The 27034-nt window shown below is 53.4% G+C and overlaps 1 protein-coding gene across 5 annotated transcripts in view; it reads left to right on the forward strand.

The window, feature by feature from the left end:
- The window catches only part of PDE9A (phosphodiesterase 9A), an 89970-nt gene extending 63476 nt beyond the window's left edge, over positions 1–26494 (forward strand). For 4 of the 5 annotated variants that reach the window (XM_090271947.1, XM_090271960.1, XM_090271965.1 and 1 more), the window contains 11 exons: positions 4864–4945; positions 6253–6327; positions 9529–9615; positions 10468–10572; positions 10865–10947; positions 12015–12171; positions 18192–18305; positions 19714–19818; positions 20571–20699; positions 22147–22242; positions 23651–23758. In XM_090271947.1, coding sequence (XP_090128073.1) covers positions 4864–4945; positions 6253–6327; positions 9529–9615; positions 10468–10572; positions 10865–10947; positions 12015–12171; positions 18192–18305; positions 19714–19818; positions 20571–20699; positions 22147–22242; positions 23651–23743 — 1126 coding nt within the window. In that variant the 3' untranslated portion in view covers positions 23744–23758. Of the gene's footprint in view, positions 1–4863; positions 4946–6252; positions 6328–9528; positions 9616–10467; positions 10573–10864; positions 10948–12014; positions 12172–18191; positions 18306–19713; positions 19819–20570; positions 20700–22146; positions 22243–23650; positions 23759–24578; positions 25130–25938 lie in introns of those variants that run through there. The other variant, XR_016510044.1, reaches the window with a different exon arrangement.
- Positions 26495–27034: the final 540 nt, after the last annotated feature.

Below are 27034 nucleotides of genomic sequence, written 5' to 3' on the forward strand. Positions count from 1 at the left end.
CTGCCCTCAGTCCAGGCCCAGGTGGGGCAGGTTGCCTTGGAAGGGGGTGTGGGTCCAGCCTGAGTGGCACCCTACAGCATCAGGCAGAAGAGGATTAAAGCTCGAGTTCTGGCCTTCAGCCTAATACCGAGGCTCCCTGAGCGTGACCCCTGGCCTTCAGCCTCTTGTCTGTACAGTGGACTGGAAGTCCCCCTCCCCAAGGGTGTGTCTCAGGCTGGGATGGTATCCCCCTGGGTTCCTTCCTAGCTCGGTGGGCGTCACCTCACCCACCAACAGGCTTCATCCTGGAAGCCCACGGAGCACTAGCGTTCTTCAGCCTCTCGTCCCTTCTCACGTGACTAAGTGCCGCCTACCCGCAGCAGCCAGAGCAGGTCCTGAGCCCCAGCCTGGCTGGTTCGCCATGCGTGTCTCAGGCCCCCTCGCTGCTCCCCCTCCTTCCCTTTCTGTAGAAGCCAGGTGGGAATGGTGGGTGGGGGCGGGGTGCCTCTCCTAAAGGGCTTTCTGGTGTGCACTGGTTCTGCAGGTCACATTGCAAGAGAAAAACAAACTTATGTCCAAGTTGTATTAGTTTCCTATGGCTGCTATAACAAAACGCCACAAAGTCAGGGGCTTAAAACAATAGAAACGTATTCTATCACAGTTCTGGAGGCCAGAAGTCTGAAATGGAGGTGTCAGCGAGGCCACGCTCCCCTGAAGGCTCTTTCCCAGGCCTCTTCCAGCCTCTGGGGCCAGCAGTCCTTGGGGTTCCCTGGGTTGTAGGGACATCACTCCTATCTCTACTGCCTCCCCTTTTATAAAGAAAGATTTTTTAAAAGATGTTATTTATTTATTTTTAGGGAGCAGGGAAGGGAGTGAGAAAGAGAAGGAGAGAGAAACATCAATGTGTGGTTGCCTCTCATGCACCCCCAACTGGAGACCTGGCTTGCAACCCAGACATGTGCCCTGACTGGGAATCGAACCAGGAACACTGTGGTTCGAAGGCTGGCACGCAATCCCCTGAGCCACATGTTCCTTTCTTAAAAGGGCACCAATCATATTGAATTAGAGCCCACCCTACTCCAGTTAGCCACATGTTAACTAATTACACCTGTGACCACCCTATTTCCAAATGAAGTCACCTTCACACATCCAGGGGCAGGACTTGAACTTGAGTCATGGGATACAACTCAACCCCAACACACCATTAGGGAGGATACACCTGATTTCAGAGCATGTGAGAGGAAGCTGACCTGGGGCCCAGAGATAGGACATCCGTCTGCAGGCCCCGCTCAAGGCAGGGTGAGCTGAGCTGAAGTGCACAGTCATGCGGGGCTCTTCTGCACCCCCTCCCCCGAGAAGCACATTCTAGAGCTCAGAGCTCCATAATTCAGAGGAAGACTTCAGTGTCCTCACCGCTTCCGAAGGCGACATTCCCAGCAGACAGTTTTCACAGCATTGCACGTAAGTGAGAGACAGGAGACAGGTGTGACTCTTCCATCAACAGCAGGACCGGGTGGGGGCTGGGGTGTCTCAAGCATCGCTGACACATTCAGAACAAAGAGGTCCAGAGTCCTGGGCTCAGGCGGAGTCCAGAGCAGCATCGCCCGCCGTGGGCCCTGGCCCAGCAGCCCAGCAGCCCCTTCTGGGCCAGAGAACAGCCCGTCCCTTGTCTTTACGAGGAAGCAAACTGAGAAGCGGAACAATGTGTGGTTTGCGCTCCACTTCAGTCATGCAGCGGTGCCATGTAGCATTTCAGCGTCCCTGGGACCAGGCTTGTTAAATGTGACTCCCCTTGCGGTGCTGGGGGAGAAATCGCACCTCTGAACAGCTCTGTCCTGGGATGTCCACCCAACCCTGCCTCTCTGGGGGGACAGAGAGAACAAAGGCACCAATGGCTAATGAGCCTGAAGTGCTGACCCACATCCACCCACACACAGCACCCCTAACAGGGCCACGGGCCAGGGTCTGCATGCCCCAGGCCTCTGCCCTCGCAGTGGGTAGCAGAGTGGACAGGCCCGGTGGTAGGCAGGCTCCCAGACAGACCCAGAAGAGGCTGCCCTCCCCGGAGACATGCTCCTCGGGGTTTCTCTTGTTTCTTTCCCTTACAAGGAAAGACGTCCAGTTGCCTCCTCAAATTTAGGGCACAGAGTGGAGCTTACTGGTTGACCCCAGGCAGGGTTGGGGGGGGGGAGCTGCAGAAACGTGGGTGGCATCTGAGGGCTCTGGGGGTCTGTAATCCCCACTTTATCCCCAACAAATGGCCTTGATGAATGACGCCCCCAGGGGAGCAGAGGCTGAGAGCCCAGAAAATGAAAGCAAAAATACGCCCCAAACAGAATGAAAAGAAAAGGCACCACGCCAGCTGCTGTCAGCTGGAGGATGCTGGTTCCCATGGCAACAGGGCACAGAGAGAACAGGCAGGGTCTCCTGGTGAGGTGGGGAGGCCCTGGCACAAGTTGCCAGGCACCCAGCAGACACTCCCGATGCTGGGATTTTCGAGGAAGCAGCTGGATTCCGGCAGTCTGACCGTCTTGCTCCGTGAAAGCACCCACAGGACTCCTGGGAAATGCACACGACTTACCCGGAGGATATGTGTGTGGACATTTGTACAAAAGAGGTTAAAAGCAGAAAAGAGATAACAATGATGTTGTCTATCAAGTGCACAGACCAAGTTCATCACCGCTCAGAAATGTGTAAAGTGGGTTTCCCCTTGACAAGGTGACAATGGAAATCATTTGATTGGTACCTTTTATTGGTTCGTTTTGTTACTCTTGTAAAACCCCCTCCACACAGAAAGTCGGGTGGTTTTTGTAAGCATCGGGGCGAGGGGAGGCGTAGCAAAATGCCAAGAAAGTACTGCTGAAGGCTCTTTTTTCAAAAAAAGGAAGTAGATGCGTGATTCTGAGTTTGCAAGCAGCGTGGCCTCCGTGTCAAACCCTCAGGCTATACTGGTGAGGGCGTGAGTGACCATAACGACAGCAGCCACCATGTCCCCAACTGAGACCCGGGCACTGATTCCCCAGATTGTTTTTGGTGTATAGACATCTAGTTTTGAAAGACAACAACAAAATAGTCTGTTGTCCTCTTTTTTCAATTATAGCGCTTTGAGTGTGAAATTGGTCACATTGTAACCCACAGCCAATGCACACATTCTCCCAGGAGGCACAGTGCAGACCCGCGGTCCGCCCCCCCGAGGGGCTCCTGCTTCCTCCTCCCTTGTGAATGTCTCCAATCCTGTTCAGTGCATACTGTGTGCAATGTTTCTTTTTCCCTGTCACCCAGAATTCCCTCACTTCACATCATTTTCTTAATTGCCTTAAAGATCATGTGACAGTCCATCTGGTTGATGTACCGGTTTAAATTAGTTCCCACTTGGGGCCATTTAGGTTGCTCCTTGTGTGCTTCAGTGCTTTTGTAACAACAGACAGTGCAGCAATGAGTCCCTTTGTGCATCGAGCTGTTTGCTTGTGTCTAATTCTTCTCTTAAGATAAATGCCCCAGAGTAGACATCCAGGCTTAAAGGATATGGGTTTCTTCATGGCTCCTTCTCTATGGTATTAAATGGCTCTCCCAGAAGGCAGAACTTTGTTTATAAGCCACATGGGCTACCATGTTGCACGCTGATATGTTGGCCCCCTGCCCACCAGCCTGGGAACCTCAAACAAAGGGGTGCAGACAACCCTGGCCCCTTGTGCTCCCCGTCAGTGGGAGGATGGAGAGCACGTTCACGTTCAAGAAAGTTAAGGTCCCCCGGTGAGGAGGGGGCCGTGGAGTGGCCAGATCTCCTGGGCTGACCCTTCGCATCCTGGCCCCCAGATAAAACCCCACAGGCTGGCACATTGTCTCCTATATCAGAGGGTGGCTTTCCATCCAGAACACTCCTGGCTCCTTTGGTTCTGTTCTTATTTGGTATACCTTGACATTGAGTAATGAAGAAAACAGCCAGATAGCAGACTCGTCTGTCCACATGTGTGAAATCGGAAAAATGGGACACATCCTGGAAATCTGTCCCAGGGGCTGGATTGACAGCATATGGTGCGGCCACACCCTGGGGCACCAGAGAAAGACGTACTTTTAATGACATTGATTTCTGTGAAGCAATACCCAACGAGTCTGTGGTGTGTTAAGTGAAGAAAACTAGTTGCCAGCCCAGCTGGTGTGGCTCAGTTGCTTGGAATGATGTCCTGTGCACCAGAAGGTCACGGGTTTGATTCTTGGTCACGGCACATACCTCGGTTTCAGGTTCAATCCCCAGTTGGGGTGTGTGCTGGAGGCAACCAACTGATGTTTCTCTTACACATCCTTCCCTTCCTCTCTTTCTGTCTGGAATCTATTAAAAAACACACACACACACATAAAAAATTAAATTTAACTTAAAAACTACTTGCCAAAGAGTAAGTTTGTACAGTTCCATCTTCATTTAAAAGCACAAGGGCTGCCCAGGTGTGCCCATGCCTAGGATAACCTGGAAGGACACCCCCAAACAATAGAAAGTATTTCCAGGGTGTGAGATTTAAGAGGAAAGAAGTGGGTGAAGCAGGGACTTTGATTTTTTTTTATTTTAATTTATCTTCTGTGCTGTTTGAATTTTTTAAAATGAAAGTGTTTTGCTGGATTTTCAGAAGCTTATCTGTAATGAAGGCGGCATGTTTCCCAGTGTTACCTGCGGGTGTCTGGCAGGGTTCCTGGGGGTTTAGCAGTGAGAGATATCACTGATTTTATGATGTTCTCCCACAGCAAATAAGGACACAAGGGTTTGTGGGTTTTACTTTTGGTTTGATTTGGGGGATTTGTTTGTTTTTGCTTTGAGGAGGTCCCCATAGCCACTGCCCACGTGAACACCAAGACTGAAGTGTCGGACTAATCTTTGCTTTTTTCCTGTAGGACCAACTGTCCCTGTAAGTATAGCTTTTTGGATAACAACAAGAAGTTGCCACCTCGTCGCGATGTCCCCACTTATCCCAAGGTAAGGTGCCATTCTGGCTCTGAAGAAACAGGGGACCCTTAGCCACCCTGGCCTCCTGGCCTGCCCTGGACGTCTGCATATTTGCAAAAACAGCTCCTGCCCTGGCCCCAGGCTGCGGAACTGAAAGCCCCTGTTATTCTTAGGCAGAATATTTTTCTCTTTGACATTCATGTAGCAAAAGTGGTTTCAGACCATTACTTACTGGGCCAGGAGGTAGGAGATAAAGTTTTAAGTAAATTTTTTTTAAATCTGCTTTATTGAATCTCCTCTCCCAGAACAGTATATTGTTATTATGAAAAGCTTTGCTTTTCTGTCACAATAGATTTCTCAGTTACAAGAGACCTCGGGCCCTTGTTAAAGCAGCAGTGCCCTGGGAATTGGGGAGGGGGGATCTTAAAACAAGTACAAAAGAAAGATCTCAAGTTAGCGGTCCTGTCAACAGTGTCTTCAGCTAATGAGTGACTGGCCTCTGGCCAAACTGATGGTAAACACCCTCTAGAGCCAATATTCGGGTTCACGCTTGCTCGCTCGCAGGGGCTGGGGACCTGCAGGTTGTCTGAGGTTTTCAGATAGATATTAGTGTATTTCCTGTAGGAAAATGTGACCCAAATCTCATATTCGCCCCAGGGAGTCACAAGGCTCAGCCTAGGTCAAAACTAAAGGGTTTCATTGCTCCACTGCAATTCCTGAAAAACAAATAGGAAACCCCCAAAACCTGGGGGGACACCATGACAGTTTTCCATCTAAAATCACGGTGTCTGCTTCCCATGATTAGTGAACCCCAACTCTGCTGATCCATAGAACCTGCCTTGGCTCAGAGCTCAACCAGGGACAGAGTCCCCTCCAAAAAGCCAACTCCAAGTAGCTTCTTAGCCATTACTTGAATTTATACCAAGTAAGTTTTTCCCCTTGACTTCACTTTGTATTTTTGTGAAGTCGGGTTTATTGAGATGTAACTTACGTTCAGTGAGCTCATCTTCTATAGACGCAGAGCACTGTGAATTCTGTCAAACTGGTGTAGTCATGTAACACCCACCACCATCGAGGGATGGATGGAGCATTTCTGTCACCCCAGAACGGCACCTTGTGCCCGTGAGGTCATGCCGGCGCTCCCGCCCTGCCTCAGGCGGCCACCGATGGGATGCCTGTCCCTAGCGTTTGCCTGGTCCAGAATTCTGGTAGAATGCAGCCCTCAGGTCCGTACACAGGGTGCCCCTGAGGGGACAGGAGAAACCATCCACCGCCCACCAGAGGTGACCAGGCTTTGTCCCAGCACTGAGGCTAACGCCGCCTCCTGTTCTTCCCAGTACCTGCTCTCCCCAGAGACCGTAGAGGCCCTGCGCAAGCCCACCTTTGACGTCTGGCTGTGGGAGCCCAACGAGGTGAGTGAGATGGCCTCCCGGGACGCGTGTCTCCGGGACCTGGCGGGGGCATCCTCAGCGCGCTTCCCTCTTGCCTTTCTCCTCTCTGCTCTTTTCGGTTTTTTAAACTTGATTCTCCAGGTTTTAGTTTAACTGACTCTCAGTAGACTCAGGGAGGGCCTGGAGACAGAACTTAGGAAGCGGGTATCAGACGGAGGGGCAGGCAGTCAAGTTCAGGGGCCTCAAACCCTGGGGTCCTGATGGCAGGGGCTAACCCCCTAGGAAGCATCATTGTGGCATCTTCGTGAGTCCCCAAGTGCTGTCTGCTGCTCCCACAAACACCCTCTCAGCAGGCCAGCTGCTGCCCACAGACACTCCCCTCCCCCACGCTATGGAGAAATAGCTCTCCAAGAACGGGCTTCTCTGGGAGAGTCGTGCCAGGAAACAATGTTGGCACAGATGGCTGTGGCCCCCGGACACCCACAAATACAGGATCTGGGACAGAGAGTCATCTCTTGCGGCGAAATATTTCTTTAAAATTTGCCTTTGCTGAGAAAACACAAAAATGGAGACTTCCTGTGCTTGGCCAAGGTACCTAACCCGATCCGTCAAACGCTTCTCTTTCTGAACCTCAAGAACGCAAAATGTCCCTCATCACAGACATCAGGCCACCGAAGTCTGCGGACTCTTCCCAGGTGTCCACTAACAAACAGAGACTCAGAAAAAGCCTGGCGCCCGGGACAAGAGCGGCCGCGGCGACATCCCTGAAGATCACAGGAGAAGGGCCTTTGCATGGGAGCCTTCGTCAGCACTGGCCCAGCACCCAGGGCGCTAGACCCGCCTGAGGGAACCACGTTCACGCCTTCATTCCTGCTCTCCCAGCAAAGGAGACACCTCCGCAGTCCTGACCCAAAACCCACAGATTCCACCGCCAGCCACCCCGGCCACCCTGAGAAGGCCGGCCTGCGTCCAAGGGATTGTCCCCTAGCAAACGTCGAACCAGATGACATGTGTGCTCCAAAACATCTAGCCACCAAGTCGCATGCAGGATGGGAGCGTGGCTGCTCAGGAGCAGGAGGCGTTTTAAGTGCGCAGCCATCCCTGCCAGATCAGGACACCGTCGGAAAGGGACCGGGCATGGGAGGCCGCGCGGCTGGGAGAAATGAGCGGGTGTGAGGACCTCTGGCCTCAGTGGCAGTCACTGAACATGCGGGCCGGGTTGGCCAGGCTGTGGGCAGGTGGACACGACAGAGGGCCTAGGTCGTGCAGACCCCGCTTCCAGCAGGCGGACAAGCGCCACCACTAGGGACATCCAGAAAAATCATGGCCCCTGACGTCGTTTTGACTACAGCACCCCCAGGAGCAAGAGCAAAGCCTGGGCCGCTGATGGCGCGGCACCGTGTGGGCCCTTGCTGCCGTTCCTGTCTCAGAGCACAGGCCGGTGTGACCAGGGAGAGGAGGCGACCTCATGTGGAGAAGGTGAAGGGCTCACGCGTCTGACGGGGAGGCCATCTCCCTGTCCTCCTGCACGTGGGGTGTACGGACACGCAGGCTGTATACAGAGCAGCCAGCAGTGCCGGCCCAGGATCCCACCAGCACCGCTCAGCGGCACTGGGAGACTGATGCTTCCAGAAAGTATCCAGCTGCCTGCGGTGACAAACCGGAGATGCTCAGAGACAGGGCCCCCGACCTCTGCAAACCTGGGGGCGCAATGAATTTTCGACAACGGGCGGCAAGGATGAATAACTAAAGGGTCACACCCAAAAACTTCAACAGCTCACTTGCCCCGTCCCCCCAAAATTGCATCTGGCCACCCACAAAGCAGCTTGCACCCTGAGCATGTCAGAGCCCCCAGGGGTAGGGGTTCACCTCTCTCCCTCCGAGCAGGACCCACGCTGTGCCCAGTAGCACTCGGGCCTGGCCCAGCGTTCCCCCTTCACGAACCAGGAGTCCATGACTTCACGCAGCTGCTGGCCCTGGCAGGCTGCTGGGAAGAGCAGCGTGGCCGCGTCTGCGGAGCGCTGGGCTTCCAGGCTGAGCCTCCTGGTCACCTCCTGAGTCCTCCACACTCCCCACCATCCAGCTGTCCTACCACGACCCGCCGCAGTGTCCCGGCTGCCAGCTTGGGAACAGATGCACCACCACGTCACTCCTGCTCCAGACCCACTGTTCAAGTGGCACCAGATGGTTTCGTCTGCCACCCCATCTCCGGCTCTTGACTGATTTCACAGTAAACATTTCGTTCAGCTCACACGGTGGCCTGGAGTAGCACCTGGGCTGGTGGGCGGGGGCGGGGGTGGGGGGTGTCGGTCCCGAGGGCCTGCCTGGCTGTGCAGGCACCGGAGGTGACGGAGGCCGAGCACCGGTGGTGGCCCTGGGCTCGCTGGCATCATGCTCTGCCCCTCCAGGTGACATCTTAATTGTCCCTGCTTCACAGATCTCCATCTCCCTGGACTCTCCACCCAAGACCTGCCATCCCAGAAGGCAAAGCCCACTTTGTCAAACTTCCACTTATTAAAAAATAATTTAGTCTTTTTTCCCTCAGTTAACTCCAAAGCTCTGAGTAATATTTAAATAGATAATAACAGTGACAATAAATCCTCTTTGTGATGGAAAACAAAACCTATTTCAACTTGAGCAGTAATTTCTTTAGCAGAGAGTCCATGAAGTAAGGTTTGGGGGAGGGTGTTTCCCCAGAACGGGCCCGCCTTCCAGGCTCTGCATTTAACACACTAGGAGAGTGTCTGCGGGCCCAGCGGGCCCCCACGGGGCATGGCGATGCGTGTCTGGGGTGCACGTCCTCAGAGGCCCTCTCCCCCGGCTCCGGCAGGTGCAGGGCCTTTCTGTCTGTGAGGCACTGCTCTCGGGCCTGGGCTCGGTGGGGCCGTGTCCCTGGCCTCAGACTGTCGGGTCCACCCACTGAGACTGTGTGTCCCGGTGGAAATGAGTAAAATCGTTTCTGATGCGTCCTCTGGGCGTCGCGTGCTCCCTCTCATCCTACGGCTGCGGTTCCGTCTCACAAATCATCCCGTTGACCTCTGAACCCTGACTGCTCTTTCAGACTCCACATCCCTTCTGGGGGGTCCTGAACCCCCTCCATCCACTGACTTCGCTCTCAGAGACCTGGGGCCCAGAGGGCTTGCCCTGCCGACACCTCCCAGGACAGTGGGGGCCGGGTAGCCCGCTGCTGTTGACCGCCCTTTGCCCCTCCTGTGCCCGCAGATGCTGAGCTGCTTGGAGCACATGTACCACGACCTTGGCCTGGTCAGAGACTTCAGCATCAACCCCATCACACTCAAGAGGTGGCTGGTAAGTGGCAGCCCTTCCAGTCCCTCTGTTTCATTGAGTTACACAGGAGTGACCATTGGGCACCTTCCTGGTGACATTCGGCCAGTCTCTGTGTCCCCGCCACACACTCTACCCTGAGCTCCTACTCCAGGGAGCAGGAAATGGTGAGGACCCAGGGCGGACAAGCACAGCAGTGTGTTCTAAAGCAGGGCGTGTGTAAGTGCGTGTGTGCAAGTGTGTATGAGTATGTGACAGTGCGTGTTTGTGGGGGAAGTGCGTGTGTGAGCATGTGCACGTGCAAGTGTCCATTTGTAAGTGTGTGTGTCAGTGTGCATGAGTGTGTTACTAGTGCCTGTAGGTGGGAGCATGTGTGAGTACGCATGTGTGCATGGGCGAGTGTAAACCTGTGCAGAGGTGTAAGCTTGTGTGTGTGCATGTGTGACTGTGTGAAGTGTATGTGTGTTCATGTGTGGGTGACCATTTTTCGGTGTGTTGTGTGTACACGTGTGTTCATGTGTATGTGCGTGTGTGTGTGTGTTTAGCAGCAGAACTTTTTAAAAATAAAATTACCGATAACCAGATATTAAAGACCTGTTAAAGGTCCCATGGTACCTGGGGTCCCGGGGCCCCCCCAGCTAGCCCCTCAGCTCCATGTCCCAGTTCAGCTCCTCACACGTCCCTGAGACACCTGAGTCCACGGCCCAGGGTGAAGGTCTGTGCCTGCCCCTGCCCTCGGTGCGCCGCCTCCTTCTTACCTTCAGTAAACACGGGTGCAGAGGATGGCGCAGGGAGCGTCCGGAACAGCCAGCGAAGGGCCTCGGAGAGGAGGGTGGGCGGCGGCCACAGGGCGGTTAGGACCCTCGTTTCTTGCAGCTCTGCGTCCATGACAACTACAGGAACAACCCTTTCCACAACTTCCGGCACTGCTTCTGCGTGGCTCAGATGATGTACAGCATGATCTGCCTCTGCGGGCTCCAGGTGGGTTTCCGGGGGAGCCCTGCCCAGGCAGTGGCAGTACCCCCCACCCAGAGGGGACAGCCATGGGCCTCCCCAGAGGCTCCTCCGCCACCCCAGGGAAACCACCCAGCCCACCCATGCCAGTGCCCTCCCTGGCGGAGCTCCTCTGATTCAGCAAGCAAATGGGCGCTCCTCTGCCCACCCCAGAGAGTGCGCGGGTCCTCTCCCACCTGGCCAGTGGCCAGAGGGGGCGTCATCCGGCCCCTGTCACTCATTCCGCCCCCTCCCCACCCCACGCCCCCTCTCTAACCAGGAGAAGTTTTCCCAAATGGATGTCCTGACCCTGATGACCGCAGCCGTCTGCCACGATCTGGATCACCCAGGATACAACAACACGTACGTGCGGGGGTCTTTGGGGGCACTTGGTTCAGCTCAGTCCTCAGACCATTCCCAAGCTGGAGCTGTCAGTGGAGGCCTCCACAGGACACAGCTCCCCACTTTGGGGTTTTGTCCGTGGCCTTGGGCCTCCCTGGGCCAGGACCCTTCAAGGTTACCAAACCCTAAGAAGCTGCCTCACCCTTTTGTGGCCCTGGCTCCGGCTGCACCTCCGCATGGGCCCAGCGCCCTTCCGGTGCCAGAGCCCGCTTCCCCCTGAAGCAGAGTGTGATGCCTGCATACGGACCAACGGCGGGCAGCCCACCGGTTCTCATTCACTGCGTCTCACTCCCCCCAGGGCAGCCTCCCCAGCCTGTTTCCAGCGGGGACAAGGCTGAGGGCCAGGACTGAGCGAGCAGAGTGCAGGCAGGCAGGCAGGCAGGGGGGGCTTGGCTGAAACGCTGATCCCCTCCCACCCCTGCAGGGGGCGCAGGCACAGAGTTTCCCCCAGCTGACTGCTGAAGTCCACACCATGTGGCATTGGTTTGCGTTCACAGGGACACCTCGCTTCTTTCTGTCAAATTCGTGCATTTGAGTGTTGACTTTTATTGGGTGCATGCTGACCTCAAATGTGCCCAAGAACCTTGCCCCGTCTGTCAGGACCAAAGTGGGCTCCAAGGTGCGGAAGTCCGTGGGCCTCCACTCCCCGACTGCCCACTCTCGGTGACGGGCCAGCACGGGGCCTGCACCCCAGCATCTCGTTTGCCTCCCAAACGTCTGCCTTTTGCCCGTATTGAAATGTTTTCCAAGGTGCCACAGTGAAAGGCCTGGTCACCTTCAGGCCACCGCAACAGGGAGAAGTTGAGATTTCTGGGTAGCATCCAGCTGGTAGAAGTCTAAAAACGTAGGCTTATCTCATGAAAGGGGCAGCAGAGAGCCAGGGGAGCCAGGAGAGGCAAGTTCCTGGCATGGGCAGCGTGCAGCCCCTTCACAACCCTTCCGGCCCCTGTGGGCACCGCGCAGACACCGTGGCGTGTGCCCTGCCAGTGCAGGCTCCTGAGGCTCCTCTCCCCTCACCCGCATGCCAGGTACCAGATCAATGCCCGCACGGAGCTGGCCGTCCGGTACAATGACATCTCGCCCCTGGAGAACCACCACTGTGCGGTGGCCTTCCAGATCTTCGCCCAGCCTGAATGCAACATCTTCTCCAATGTGCCACCGGACGGCTTCAAGCAGATCCGACAGGTGTGTGTCTGGGGGGGGGTGGGGGGGCACTCGGCTGCAGAGTGAGGAGCGGTCTGAGGGGAGACAGCAAACATGGCCACAAGAGAACCGCCTCTCTAGTGGCTGAGGCTCCCGGTCACAGCAGCACCCACCAGGGATCCTGGGGAACCGACCCTCCTTCCCACCGCCTCCAAGGTACACAGCCCTGGCGCATGTACATGGGATTCCACGCACAGCACTTCACAGCCACTGTTGAACTTAACCTCTGAGATGGGCCCGTTCTCCGTCGCAGCCCAGGGGAGTAAGGCTCCCAGACCTTGGGTAACTGGCCCAGGGAGCACAATGAGTACACGGCAGGCCCTGGACAGACAGGCCTGCTGCATCCAACCTAGCAGAGCCCTGACCTCTGTCCCCAACGTCCCAGCTGCTCTCCCCAGCCACCCCAGGACCCAGTCAGCCCCACTGCCCACATCAGATAAGAGACCTTACCGCTTCTCAGGGCACTTTGGGAGACAGGAAAGAGCGCCACCACCTGTCCTGAGGCAGACACTTCCAGCTCGCCACAAATAACACCTCCTTCACAGAGGAGGTCCCACTGAACACAACTCTGCTCCACCCTCTCACATTGCAGGGGAGGGGAGATACCGGGGTGATCTCTTGGAGGAATATAGTGGGTTGAACGGTAGCCAACCCCCTGCCAAAAAAAAAAACATGGTATATGTACCTCCTGACCCTTAGACCTTGTGAATGTAACCTTATTTGGAAAAAGAATCTTCCCAGTCATAATTAAGTTAGGCTCTCTAGATAAGATTAGCTTGTACTATCTAAGTGAGCCCTAAATCCAATGACAAATGTCTCCATAAGAGACAGAAGAGGAGAAGACACAGATACATGGAAAACAAGGCCATGAGATGACAGAGACAGAGACTGGAGTGATGTAGCCACAAGCCAAGGAATGCCGGAGCCATCAGAAGCTGGAAGAAGCAGGAAGGATCCTCCTCTTGAATCATCAGGAATAGAGCCAAGCTAACACCTTGATTTCAGACTTCTGGTCTCCAGAACTTGGGCCCTGGCTGGTTTGGCTCAGTGGATTGAGCGTCGGCCTGCGAGCTAAGTGTCGCTGGTTCGATCTTCCAGTCAGGGCACATCAGAGAAGGAAAACTCTGACTCCAAAAAACCTCCGCTGCCTTGCGGCATACCTCTTCAGGGGAAAGGCTAAGGGAGTAAACCCCGACAGAAAATCCGGAGCCGGAGTCCCTGAGGCGGTTCGACGTTGTAGTCAACACCGGCAACTCCTGCAGCGCACCTGAAGCCAAGCTGTATTGACTCCGTCTTTCCCTTGGACCCTTCAGCTGCGAAGAGAGGGGGGTCTGCTGCATGGGCAACAGCAGACCCTCCATATCACCCTGCCCAGGCTCTGTAGCTTCAGCTTCACTGGAGAGGACACTCCAGCGTCATCGCAAGATGTCGATTCAACACGGGAGGAGACAGATACCGTGTCACTCCCGAGTCAGACTGCACAGCCATTCTTGGCGGTGCAGATAGACTCTTAAGAAGCTACACCATCGACTTCCGGCCAAGATGGAGGCTTAGACGGACACGCTAAGTCTCCCTCTACAACTAGAGAGGAATACAACTACTTCAAAACAAAGGATAACTAGAAATTCCAGAAAATAAAACTACACGGAAGCCCAACATATGAAGTTATAAACCAGCGGTGCCATTTGGGCAGGTAAGAGTTAAAGAGGGCAAAGCTGTTTGCGGAGCGGCGGGGCGGCGAAAAATCCCGGCGGCAGTCAAGCCCCTGGCAGTGCGCGACCCCAGCGCTGGGGAGAGCGGCCACCGCATCGCCTTGAACAGTGAGGCCCAGGGGGGCGGGAGGACGGATCCCGGTCTCCTAGCTGAATAACTGTGTGAATCCATTTTGGACCCCCGCCCCCAAAGAAAGAAAGCACCACAGGGCTGCGGAATAGGTCGCAGACAGGCGCCGGGCGCTGACTTGTGACGCCAAACGGCGCCGGTCGCTGGGTCATTACGAGTACACAGGCACTGCCCCCGACAGCCGGCCCAAGAAAACAAAACGCATCTGTCAAAATGAGGCAGACAACTATAGAAATACCGGTGACACAGCTCACCAGGCAGCAGATAGAGAACCTGACAGATGAACAGGTAAGAAACCTGTCAGAGGCTCAGTTCTGGGCCATTGTTATCAGGTGGCTTACAGAATTCACAAAAGAGCAGGAAAAAGATAAGAAAGAAGCGAAAAACTTTCATAACGAAAGGAACAAAACCACATACGAGACAGATGGTGAGGAACAAAAATCCAGAGTTCATTTCAACAAACTGGAATATGGAGAAGGAACAAGTAGTCAACCAATGCAGCGAGAGGAAATGGGAAGCAACAATGAGAGGATCAGAAACCTCTGGGACAGTTATAAAAGGCCCAACATAAGAATCATTGGTTTGCCAGAGAATGAGGAAGATGAACTAGAACTTGAAAAATTGAGTGAAAATATAATAAAGGAGAACTTCCCAGACTTGGGGAAGGGAATAGACTTGCAGGTCCAGGAAGCAAGGAGAGTTCCCAAGAGACTGGACCCAGGGAGAACCACTCCAAGACACATTATAATCAAAATGTCAAAAATTAAAGATAAAGAGAGAATCTTAAAAGCAGCAAGAGAGAAGAAAAGAATTATGTACAAAGGGGTCCCAATTAGACTATCAGCAGACTTCTCAAGGGAAACCCTACAGGCAAGAAGGGACTGGCAAGAAATATTCAAAGTAATGAAAATCCAAAACCTACAACCACGAATACTCTATCCAGCGAAGTTGTCATTCAGAATAGAAGGACAGAGAAAGTGTTTCCAGGACAAAATAAAACTGAAAGAGTTCATTAGATCCAAACCACTGTTATATGAGATGTTAAAGGGACTGGTTTAAAAAACAGAAGCTAAGGAGATGAAACAAAGGCAAACTAAACAGGCAACGAGAGTGGAAAAGGAACTGTGGGTACGGGAAGCATATTGGGGGAAGGTCAACAGGGAGGGGGAATGGGGAAAGGGAGGGAGATGATATAGGAATTGGGGATCAAGGTAGGAGGGAATGGAATAGACGGAGAGAGGTTGGGAGGAACTGTATGCACAACTAATGGACATAATCTAAAAGGGGGGGACAACTGGAGGGAGGGGGGCCACCGGGTGGAGGGGAGCAGAGGGAAGGGAAATTGGCACAAATGTAATATTTTAATCAATAAAACACATTAAATCTGAAAAAAAAAAAAAGAAAAAGAAAAAAAAAAAAAAAAAAAAAGAAGCTACACCATCGTCTCTCGAGATGGACGGCTGCCGACGATGACATTGAATCACTGGCTCTGGTACAATTCTCTCCTTATCTCCAGGCCTTCTGGCCTCTCTGCCCTGTTTATGGAGCCACTCTGCAAGCCCCAAGGTGCTCTGATAAGGAGCAAATCCCTAAGGACAGCATTGCCTTGGCTGCTGCCTCTGATGGCTGCCCAGCGACCTGGAATACATACAACCCAGGAAGCAAAGCGCCTGCAATGCCTCCTTCATGGGAGACTCAGCATCACCCCCACCCCCGCCAGGAACGGGGTGCTTGACTGGAGGAGTGGCTTACCCCACAGCCAGGATCTTCTTCATGCTGTCCCCCATGGGGACACACAGGGTTGTCCTGCCTTAAACGCTTTACTGATGTTCAAACGCGACTTTTTCTGAGAGTAAAATGAGTTGTCCCAATTTTTTAAATTCTGTTTTATTGATTATGCTATTACAGTTGTCCCAATGTTTTCCCCTTTACCCCTCTGCCCAGCAGCCCCTACTCCCTCAGGCAATCCCCCCACCATTGTTCATGTCCATGGGTCTTGCGTATAAGTTCTTTGGCCACTCCATTTTCTATACTGTTTTTTACATCCCGTGGCTATTCTGTAACTACCGATTTGTATTTCTTAATCCCCTCACCTCTTCACCAATTTCCCCACAACCCCCCCTCCCATCTGGCAGCCATCAAAATGCTCTCTGTATCCAATGATTCTGTCTCTGTTCTTGTTTGCTTAGTTTGTCTTTTAGATTCAATTGTTAATAGATATGTATTTATTGCCATTTTATTATTCATAGCTTTGAACATCTTCTTTTTCTTAAATATGTCCCTTTAACATTTCATATAGTAATGGTTCGGTGATAATGAACTCCTTTATCTTTTTCTTGTCTGGGAAGCACTTTATCTGCCCTTCGATTCTAAATGATAGCTTTACTGCATAGAGGAATCTTGGCTGTAGGTCCTTGCTTTTCATGACTTTTGAATACTTCTTGCCAGTCCCTTATAGCCTGCAAAGTTTCTTTTGAGAAATCAGCTGACAGTCTTCTGGGAACTTCTTTGTAGGTAACTCCTTGCTTTTCTCTTGCTGCTTTTAAGATTCTCTCTTCATCTTTAACCTTTGGCTCTTTAATTATGATATATCTTAGAGTGGGCCTCTTTGTGCCCATTCTTGTTTGCGACTCTCTGCTTCCTGGACTTGCATGCCTATTTCGTTCACCAAATTAGGGATGTTTTCTTTCATTTTTTCAAATAGATTTCCAGTTTCTTGCTATTTCTCTTCTCCTTCTGGCACTCCTATGTCACGAATGTTGGGCCATGCTACCAATACAGGGAGTCACAGCAGCTCTACTTAATACATAGAAACAAACACAGGGAGGCTGCCAAAATGAGGAGAAAAAGAAACATGGCCCAAATGAAAGAACAGAACAAAACTCCAGAAAAAAACTAAACAAAAGGGAGATAAGCAATCTATCAGATGCAGAGTTCAAAACACTGGTTATAAGGATGCTGAAGGAACTTAGTGAGGACCTCAGCAATATAAAAAAGATCCGGTCAGAAATTAAGGATACACTAATTGAAATAAAGAACAATTTACAGGGAATCAACAGTAGAGTGGATGAAGCTGAGAATCAAATCAAGGATTTGGAACATAAGGAAGCAAAAAAACAATCAGAACAAGAAGAAGAAAAAAAAGAGTCCAAAAAAACGGAGACAGTGTAACGAGCCTCTGGGACAACTTCAAGCACTCCAATTTTTAATAACATTTTATCATGGACTATTTTGAGGACTAACTCCTCACAGGCAGAGCTCCTTCACTGTTACACAATTAAGTCTTCCCAGGGAAATTGCACCATTCAAAATGCCACTGGTAGACCCGTACCCTAAAGTAGATTTGAGATGATCTGTATTGGCTCATTTGAGTTCTGCATTTGATGCTTATGGCTTTAGTTTCATGAAAAAGCACACCCTATTCAGGACAGAGGTATGTTTGTAAAGGCTTGTGGGACAAGTAGGTGTGAGGGGTGGATGCATGGACAGATGGACATATTAGATGGATCAGTTGATGGGTGGCTGACTGGGTTGTATGGATGGATGGATGGATGGTCACATGGTCATGGTTTTGGATTACGTCACTTTTAAACCAATATTTTATTAACAAAGTAATAAAATGTTTATATTAAAAACTGATTGCATCCTCATTTACAAATTTATAAAGAGAAGAACTCCATCATTCCCAAGCAATAGATGCACATATAATCACACACAGATAATAGGAAAAAAATACCCTTAGAAAATCAGTCGTTGACCTCCAACAAGATCTGGAAGGGACAAACCATATGTCACTAAACATACGTTTCATAGGTTAATAAACCGCGGGAAGCATCTGTCCTTGGCGAGGCCGGCCACCCACAAGTACATCCTCCTGGGAGGCCGGAGGGAGGCTGTTGCTGCTTCGGGAGGCGGCGTGGGAAGCGTCAGCCTCCCACCTGGGCTTCGGCCCCAGCCTTCTCCTCCCCCACTGCGGCCTGGGCAGGCTCCTCGGCCTCTTCAAGTCTCAGTCTCTGTATCTAAAAATGAAGACCGTAATTCTTAGACACACGCGTAGAGTTGGCGTGAGCGCTGAATGACGTAGTGTGTACACAGCCAGCCCCATTAGAGAACCATTGGGACTATGCCCAGTGCTCATGCTTTGCTCTTTCACTCTTCAGGGGATGATCACATTAATCCTGGCCACTGACATGGCCAGGCATGCAGAAATCATGGATTCTTTCAAAGAAAAAATGGAGAATTTTGACTACAGCAATGAGGAGCACATGACCCTTGTAAGTAGGCTCATTTTTCCTTTTGCGGGCAAGGGCAGGGGCACTGATCAATGAGTCCTCTTCTCCAACTGAGACTGGAAACGAAGAAACCAAAATTCTTAACCTTGCCCTGGAGTGAGGTGTCGATCAAGTCCCCCTGTCACCAGGGAAAGCTGCCTAGCGGGGTCCCTCTCCTGGTAAAGCTCCCCTTCGTGGCTAACGGCAGCGGGTTCTCATCCTCTGTCTCATTTTGATTAAGATAGTGAGTGGGGGAAAGGAGGCTTCTGCAGGATGGCGGCTAACGCAGGGAAGACCCCAGGCTTGGGAGCAGAGGGCAGAAACTAACGGCCCCTCTGACATTTAAGCAGTTTTGCTAACTCTGGAAGAATCGAGTCCTGCCCTGTGGATGCCCATGGGGTCAGCAGGCAGCACTTCAGTTGCCGCTCCTCTTTGGGGGCTTGGGGTGCTGCCACCACATCCTCCCCGCTTTTACTTGAGGGTCCCCTTCAGCCTGTGTTTCTATTTTGCCACTTTGTCATTCGGGGGTCCCAACACCATCCACTTTTATTAACCTTGTAACCTCTGCTTCCTGATGTCAAGCCAACTCAAAAAGTCTGGATGCTTTGGCTAGAAATAAGTGATCAAGATTTATTCAAAGGCCTTAGGGTTTGCAAACCAGAAACATAGCTAGGCAGAAACCCAGAGGTGTCCCGAAGAAGAAAGAAAGGATAAGAGTTCTTATAGCAAAAAGTACATTCTTGAGAAAAGTCAGTTCTCCATCCTTAGCCCTAGGTGGTCTGGAGGATGGACCGAGGAGGTCTGGTCATGACCAGTGGTCTGGATATGGGGACATTCTTCTCTTGGTCCTTCAGAGGTAATCAGAGGGTTACCTGGAGGTCTGAGGCATATCCAGGCATTGGCACAGGACTGGGGAGTTCAGGTGTAAGTTCCCCTGTTGGTTAGAACAAGAATAGAATCATCTCATGCCTTAGGGAATGTGATTTTAATAGCTTAGCAGCTTGAATGTAGTGGCTTCATTCTTCTTCACTAACGATGCCTCTACATTTTCTCTGTATCTTCAATCATCAAGAAGACACTTTCGAACTTTACAATGTATATTCATATGACAGAACATTCTTATGTTAAATGGGCTGTTTTATCCCTCAAGATCCCTCCAGGAAAACATTCTGATCCTCTGGGGTGCAGTGACCCCCATTTTCCCCAGCTGAGGCGGAGGGTCTAGATGCAGACGTCCAGGGCACCCACCGCAGGTGACTGGCTGAGCCTTGGAGGAGGGGGCAGCAAAGCTCAGCCCCCGTGGGCCAGCACCGCCCACCCGGCCGCTCCTCTCCTGGGCAGCAAGTCCAGCCCAGGAAGTGATGGGTTCTGGCCTGTGCCCCATTGCCTGACTCCGCGTCTCTTCTTCCAGCTGAAGATGATTTTGATAAAATGCTGTGATATCTCTAATGAGGTGCGTCCAATAGAAGTCTCCGAGCCTTGGGTGGACTGCTTATTAGAAGAATATTTTATGCAGGTAAGAGTATTTTATGTCACTATTTTATGCACAGCGGTCAAGCCCCCTGTCACTGTTCTTAGCCCCTCAAACAGGGTCCACTTGTGAACGTGACAGACGTGCCACAGTAGACTAGCAGATGGAGCGGCAGAAATGTCTCCAGCCCCCAGAAAGCCTGCACAGCAGGCGCACAGCAAAAACGAAACAGGTTGTAATTTGAAACATGAAGACAGTGACAACCTGGAAAAGCTCAAGATGTAAAACTACTGCCTGTTCCCACTAACTGAGCCACTCTTAGGGGTGGACATGTCAGGCAAATGGGCTGAAGGTCAGGAACTGCAGAGGCAGGGGGACCCCCGGGGTGTCCGAGGGAAGCTCTGACCCAGAAAGCCAGGCCAGCCGAACACAGAAAATGCTGGAAAGGATAATAAGCCATGACTACAACAGCTTGATGAACCCCAAGAGAATGTGGAGCGGGGGGTCTCCACGCTGCTTTGCCACTGAGCATCCTTGTGATCCACTTGATTAGCCTCTGCCTGTCCCCTCCCCTCGGTCCGCATGGTGTGGCCCTGCACACCCAGCGAACACCCTAATAGCACTCAGTGTATTACCATCTTTTCTAATGATTAGTCATTGTCATTGCTCATTTACATAACGCAGAGTGGTTTGGTTGGTTGTCATATATGAGCTCATTTTTCTCTTCCTCGGAGAACAATGGTCCTCAAAGCCCCCAGGTTCCTTACATGTTTCTTTCTTAATGCTGCTCTCCCCAGAGTGACCGTGAAAAGTCGGAAGGCCTTCCCGTGGCCCCTTTCATGGACCGGGACAAAGTGACCAAAGCCACAGCCCAAATTGGCTTCATCAAGTTTGTCCTGATCCCAATGTTTGAAACAGTGACCAAGGTGAGAACCATCACCACGCGCTGGATGACACGACAGAAACACAGTCATGCACAGCCATGCACACACATGTGCACACGTGAGAACATACTGCGCAGCCACGCATGCACATGCTGTGTGCCCACATGCGTGCACACTCACACACATGCAAGTGAGCTATAACTGCCTGCCGACACTCCGCCTGAAGTCCCCCCTCCACCTTAACACCGTTGTACCCGAAACTCATCCTCTTGCCTCCCCCAGCACCGCCCCCGCCCCTGCCCCTCTGACCTGTTACCCGGCAGCTCAGCTGCAGGCCTCCTGGCTCCCCGTTACCGGCCACCGTGGCCAGCCTGCTGGCTCCCAGGGAGACCTCCTCCGCAGTGCCTCTCAGAGCCACCCCCGGGCCCTGTCCTCCCGGGGCACCAGCCACGAGCCTGTCCACTCCTTCACCCTCCCTTCAGAAGAACCTCCTAACCGGTCCCCACCTCCGTCTCACCTCACTGCACCCAGCACACGGCCTTCGCCAGGCTGACCTTCAGGAAGGAGACTGTCTCCACCTCCCTCATGAACCTTCCATGGCTCCCCATGACCCCAACACAGGACCATGGGCCCCCACCCTCCCTAGCACTTCTGTCTCCCAGCCTTCACCTCCCCGTCCTTCCTTCCTTCCCCTGGGGCCCCCCAGCCTCAGCCCCTGCTGTTCCTGCTAACCTTCTAGAACCACCTCAGCGCGTCCTTCCTTGAACCCCACAGCACTGACACTTCTCTGGGAGCTGCCTTCTTGTGCACAGCGCTCTCCACTGACTGGCACCTCCACCTCAGGGTAGTGGTTCTAGTCCCCGCCTCGGTGACACACCAGTGGGCCCTGCCCTCCCCTGCAGCGTGGGCAGGGGTGCAACTGGGGAAGTGCAGAAAGTGTCCCGGGTGGAGATCTGGTGCCCAGGGCTGTGGGGCTGGGGAGGGCTCCGAGGTGAGGGGCATCCCTGAGCTGAGTCTCAGAGGCTGGTGACAGTCCCCCAGGTGGACAGACAGGACAGAGCCCCTTTCTCAGGCTTGAGGGCAGTGTGAGCGGAGTCCGCCCCGGGCTCTGGGGTCGTCAGGGGCCCAGTGGGTGAGGTTAGCATTGAGAAGATGGGAGAATGCATCGTGGAGACCACAGCATGGACAGTCAGGGGGCGCACGGGAGGAAGAGGGAACAGAGTGACTCCTACCAGGTCCCCATGACAAGCAGGAGACAGAGGGGACTCTGGAAATAGGTGGGCAGGTGGCAGGTGCAAGGGGCATCGGAGCCTCGGTCGCCTTGGATTCCATAGCAGGCTGCACCCCTGGGGGCTCTCCAAGGCGCCACTCGGTTGGAGGCAGATTTCCTTTACAATCCATGAGATGCAGGACCTGCCACCTGTTTTACCACAAACGTTTTCTGTGGCCTCAATGGTGGACAGGTGACCGCGTCTCTGTCTCCCTCCAGCTCTTCCCCGTGGTGGAGGAAAGCATGCTGCAGCCCCTGTGGGAATCCAGGGACCGATATGAGGAACTGAAGCAGAGGGACGACTCCAAGACCGAGGTAAGCGCGGCCTCCCCGGGCCAGCAGGCAGCACGGTCTGTCCCCACTGCGGGCGCCTCGGAGGCACTGCAGTGGCCCCCTGGACGGGCGCTCATTCCCACCCCAAGAAAAGCCACGTCAGTGAGATCAGGGAACAGCGCTACCCGCCTAGGGTGTGACTGGGCGTCAGCATCCATGGCGCCTCCATCCCCTCTGAGCAGCCCCAGCCCCACGTCCTTCCCCCTTCCTCCTGCCCTGGGGCTGACCTGGTTCAGTGAGAAGGTGGTGGAGAGAGGCGCCCCTCCTGGCAAGAGAACAGCCGCCACCCCCATCCCAGCTCCAGGCTGTGGACTCGCACACGGGCAGCTCAGCCCCTCCCGGGGTTCAGGGAGACAGACCTTGCCTGGCTTTGGGGTTCTCTGGGGATTGATACGCTTCACAGGCTGGAAAGCCTTATGAGCTGCGCTGTGCAAATCTCTGCACCAGGGCCCCCTGCCTCTTGGGGTCACCCAAGGACCCCGCCTCCTGATCTCCAGCCACCCAGGGTATGGCCTCCCCGCTTTCCAGGGGCCCCGTTGCAGCTGGAAGTCTCCCTAGTGCCTCATGGTTTGTCCCCATCTGGCCTTGGCAGGCCTTACCGCATCCCACCCTGGCCTTGCCCCCAACCTGTACCATGTCCCCACCTGCCAGCCAGGGCCTCTCCTGCTACTGTGTCCCCACCGGCCTTTACCCCTGGGCACTCCCCCCACACACTGCTGAGGCCCGTCCTATGTGGCTGTCCTCTCTCTCAGCCTGCTTGGTGCAATGCTGGACTTATTGCAGGTGCTCAGTAAATGCCTGCGAGCCCACTGACGGTCAGACCAGCCACCTCGATCTCTGTAGCTGGATCCTAGCAGAAGGTCCCAGCCAGGTCCTGAAATGCTGGAAGCTTAAGGGCAAATGATACAGGCAACAGGAGCTCTCCTACAGGAGCTGCAGGGCCCTGACTCTCCTGCGCCATCCGTGAGCCATCTCTACAAAGGCCTTGAGTCTCCAAGTCCTAGTGCCAGCTGCCCAATGGGGGTCCCTGGGACACTCCAAAGCACTTTCTTGCCCCCAGGAAGGACAGGCCCGAAAAGGAGGTGAAAGGTCGTGGAGTCTGCACTCACCACCACCCGTGGGTCCCCAGGGCAGTGTATACTGTGAGCTCTTGGTCCAAACACCAGACAGCGACCATGCCTGGCGTGGCCTCCCACGGCAGGAAAGTCGGCCCATGCGCAGAGCGGTGTCTGCAAAGCTCACGTGCGTGTTCTGGCGCCACGAGGCTGTAGACATCAGTCTGTTTCACATGTCAGCACCTTCAGTCCACAGGCAGCTCTTGACAGACAGCAGTCACTCAGTGTCCCCGGAGCCTGACTTTTGCCTTCCCTGTGCTCTGTCCTGGTTACAGAAGACGGAGAGCCTGACAGGTGGGGGCCCCGACGAGCCGAGGGAAAGGAGCAGAAATGTGAAAAAAAGCGAAGGTAATGCCGTTCCGCACTGATAGCTCAGCGATTCCCGCTAAGACGGATGCGGGGCTGGAATCGGGGGAAGGAGCGAGGGAAGGGAGGAAATCTGAATTGGTGACACTTTTATTCCTTTTTTATAATAATTGGAATTAGGCTCTGAAGGAAGGGGGCGTGCTTTAGTTAATAGAGAAAGTTCAATTATTAGCTTGTGCACTACTTCTAAAGGAAAAACGCTTCTTTAAAGCTTTTCGCAAGTAGGTATTTGCTACCATCCCTGTGATCATGTCCCCGTGCACTTGGTGACATAAGCCAGTCAGCTCAGTCCATGCGGAAGGCACACCAGCTCATTGGGACGAAAAATAAGGTTATGCCACACATGTGTCTAAAGGATCATTTGGGAGAGTATCGATTTGTAAGCATTCAAGGTGCCAGGCATGAGAAACTGGGTTTGGTGTTACAAGAGGAGCAGAGGCCCTGGCATCTGACAAACCACACTTTGGGGCCGGGGCTCTGCTAATTCCAAGCTGAGTGACGTGCACAGGCCGCTCACACTCTGATCCTCAGAGCCCGAGTGTGTAAGTAAAGGTATTCGTGCCATTCCCGTTGTTCCCAGCAGCTAACTGAGCAGGTGCTGCTACCTAAGAAGCACGCGGTAAACGCTGGCTTTTCGTTTTCAAGTCAGATCATAGCTTCGACTGGCTCAGAAAAGGGAGCAAAATTGTTTTATTTTACCTACACATGTTCAACAATACGTCCGATGGCCTCATTTTTCAAACCTAGTCTGTGTCTAATCCCGTGACATTTGCGACATCGCCTGCCCGTTTCAATCCCAACAAAAACAAACCTGTGGTCACTTTCCCTCCCGAGCAGATCATGCCTGAAGGAAGCAGGAGCGCCAGCAGGGGTCTGGGACCCAGCCACCCGACCTGAGAGTCCTTCACACGGGAAGAGCTGACCCTGACCACCCGGCACCGCACGACCACGTTTTCTAAGAACCACTTCGTTCACTGATACAAAAACAAAAAACAAAAAAGGAATTCGTGATACTGTACAGAATTTTTATTTTTAAACTGCCTTTAAATAATATATTCTTATACAGAAACGGGTACTGTACTTTTTCTGGGGTGGGGTAGCGCGTCTGATAAACCGTGGAGACCCTCCCCCACTCTCACATGGACACAAGGATGCTGTGCTTCTTCACAGATGCAGCCAGACCACGTGCCCGGTGCGAGGTGATGTGTACCTCCGTGTAAATTCCGCATTAAACGTCAGACCGTGCATGTCCTGTGTTTGTGGGCTACGAGGGGGCGCTGGTACCTGTGCCGGGAGGTGGCACCCCGAGGCAGCTGGTCACACCGCACACAAAACAAGGACCAGGCAGGACACAGACACACCGCAGGCTGGCGCCCCCTCACTGAGAGGTGGGCATTGAGCGTCTAACTCGTTTAACTCACGGATAAAAAAAGGAGTCGCATGGACTCAGCACATTTGGGGGTGTCTTTTGCAAGGGAGGACGTTACCCTTTTCTTCCTGCCTTTGTTTTAGGGATAAGCATTGGGGACTTTCTGGCTGGCCCTGAGGACACAAAGGGAGACCCAATCCTGGCTTGTTTGAGTGGCCACAGGCACCTACTAAGCCCTCGTTAGGAGCCCCCCACCTCACCCCGCCCCGCCTGTGTTTATACTCCTCAGTGCCTTCCAGGGCTGTGGGCTCCACCTGAGTCCCCTCTGGGGACAAAATAACCTGCCAAAGAGCCTCCACTCTAAGACCTGACCTCGAAAGGGCATCTGCGGAACAATCTGGTTGGGTCTGTTTCCTTGGAGCATTCACACCCTCTTGGTGAATTCCAGAATATTACTCCCCGTCCTTGGCAGAATTCATTTTTGAACTGCGATTTTTCCATCTTTCCTGAGTGCTGCATTTCCCAAATGTTCACGCCCATAAGTAGGAAAAAATCTGCCAGGCTGTGTGCCCGCTTTTTCTTTTAAAAACACATGGAGCCCTCTCACTCGCACTGAACACCACCCCGGCCTTTGCAGTGGGACCACCCTGCCCCTTGCCCTCCCGCCCTTCCTGCCTCCCTCTGGTCCTTAAATGTGTTTGGTGCCGCCTCTAGATATCAGGCACCTTGTGGGCCGCCCCTTGGAGCTCATGGCCAGGCGGGGGGGAAACCAGCGAATAAAGGGTTGTTGTGAAGCTCCATTCTCCTGCGTCGCTTGTGGTCACACAGGACACCGGGGAACCTGCAGGAAGAGCCTGGGGGCAGCTCCAGAGTCACCTCTGAAAGACCAGTGGGGATCCAGGCGGCTGGGGCCACAGCCTCTGTGCCCTGCTTTCTGGAGGAGCCGGCCCCGAGTCCTGTTGGATGATAACACAGTGAGCCAGGTGAAGACCCAACGAGACAGCAGCCACCGCAGGGGACAGCGTGACAGAGGCCCCGTGCTCGGAGTGTGGGAGACGGCTGCCAGGGGCAGCAGTGAGGCATGGGCGAGAGGGGGCCACAGGTGCCCTGGGCTGTCTGTGCAGAAGAGTGGGGCTCGGCCACACTGGAGACTGGAGGCCAGAGGCCAGGGAGGGACACGTCCAACATCATCAGGGAGAGATGGCGGTGGGGTCTGAGGACTGGTCTTGGCTGTCAGTTGAGTGAACAAGGGGAAGATGTCCACCTGCAGTCACCACCCAGTGGGCTCGCAGGCTGACCAGGCTGTCCTGTGCCCTGTGCCTTCCCCGGCTCTGACACCCACAGCAGGAGCCTGGCCGTGGGCCTGCTGCCCTGGCTGAAGTTCCAATGGCCCAGAGCCGATTGGGGGTGATTTAAATTGTTATGGAGATAGGCACCCTGCAAAAAATAATTTCCCGCACATCCTAGGATCAGCCCTGGTGACTGGCACATATTAGCAGCTCAGATATTTGCCAAATGAATAAATGAATTTGAACTTGTGGTTGCTACCCCAAAGAATCACGTCAGAGGAAAGAAGTCATCCTGCGGAATGTGTGTGTGGTGGGGGCTGGGGGAACAGGGACACTTGTGTACATCTGTGACAGTATTTGTGTGTGTGTGCACATTTATGTGCATATTTGCACCTACTATACACTGAGCCATCCTCCCCGCTGAGAGAAAGGAAGTTAAAAATGATGCAGAGATGGCTGGCATCTGTCCTTGGCACAGTTTCTCAGACCTGGCAGCAAACGGGGTAAAAACAAGGAACATTTGGACTTCGCTAAGGAACAAAGGGACAGGTGTGACAGAGGCAGTGGAGGCGGGCTGTGGGTCCCTCGTGGAAGCAGTGAGATGTGGCATCCAAGCCTCCTCAGCATCTGATGAT

Source organism: Furipterus horrens, unplaced genomic scaffold (genome assembly GCF_987537825.1).
Source record: "Furipterus horrens unplaced genomic scaffold, mFurHor1.1.pri manual_scaffold_1, whole genome shotgun sequence".
Classification (NCBI taxonomy): domain Eukaryota; kingdom Metazoa; phylum Chordata; class Mammalia; order Chiroptera; family Furipteridae; genus Furipterus; species Furipterus horrens.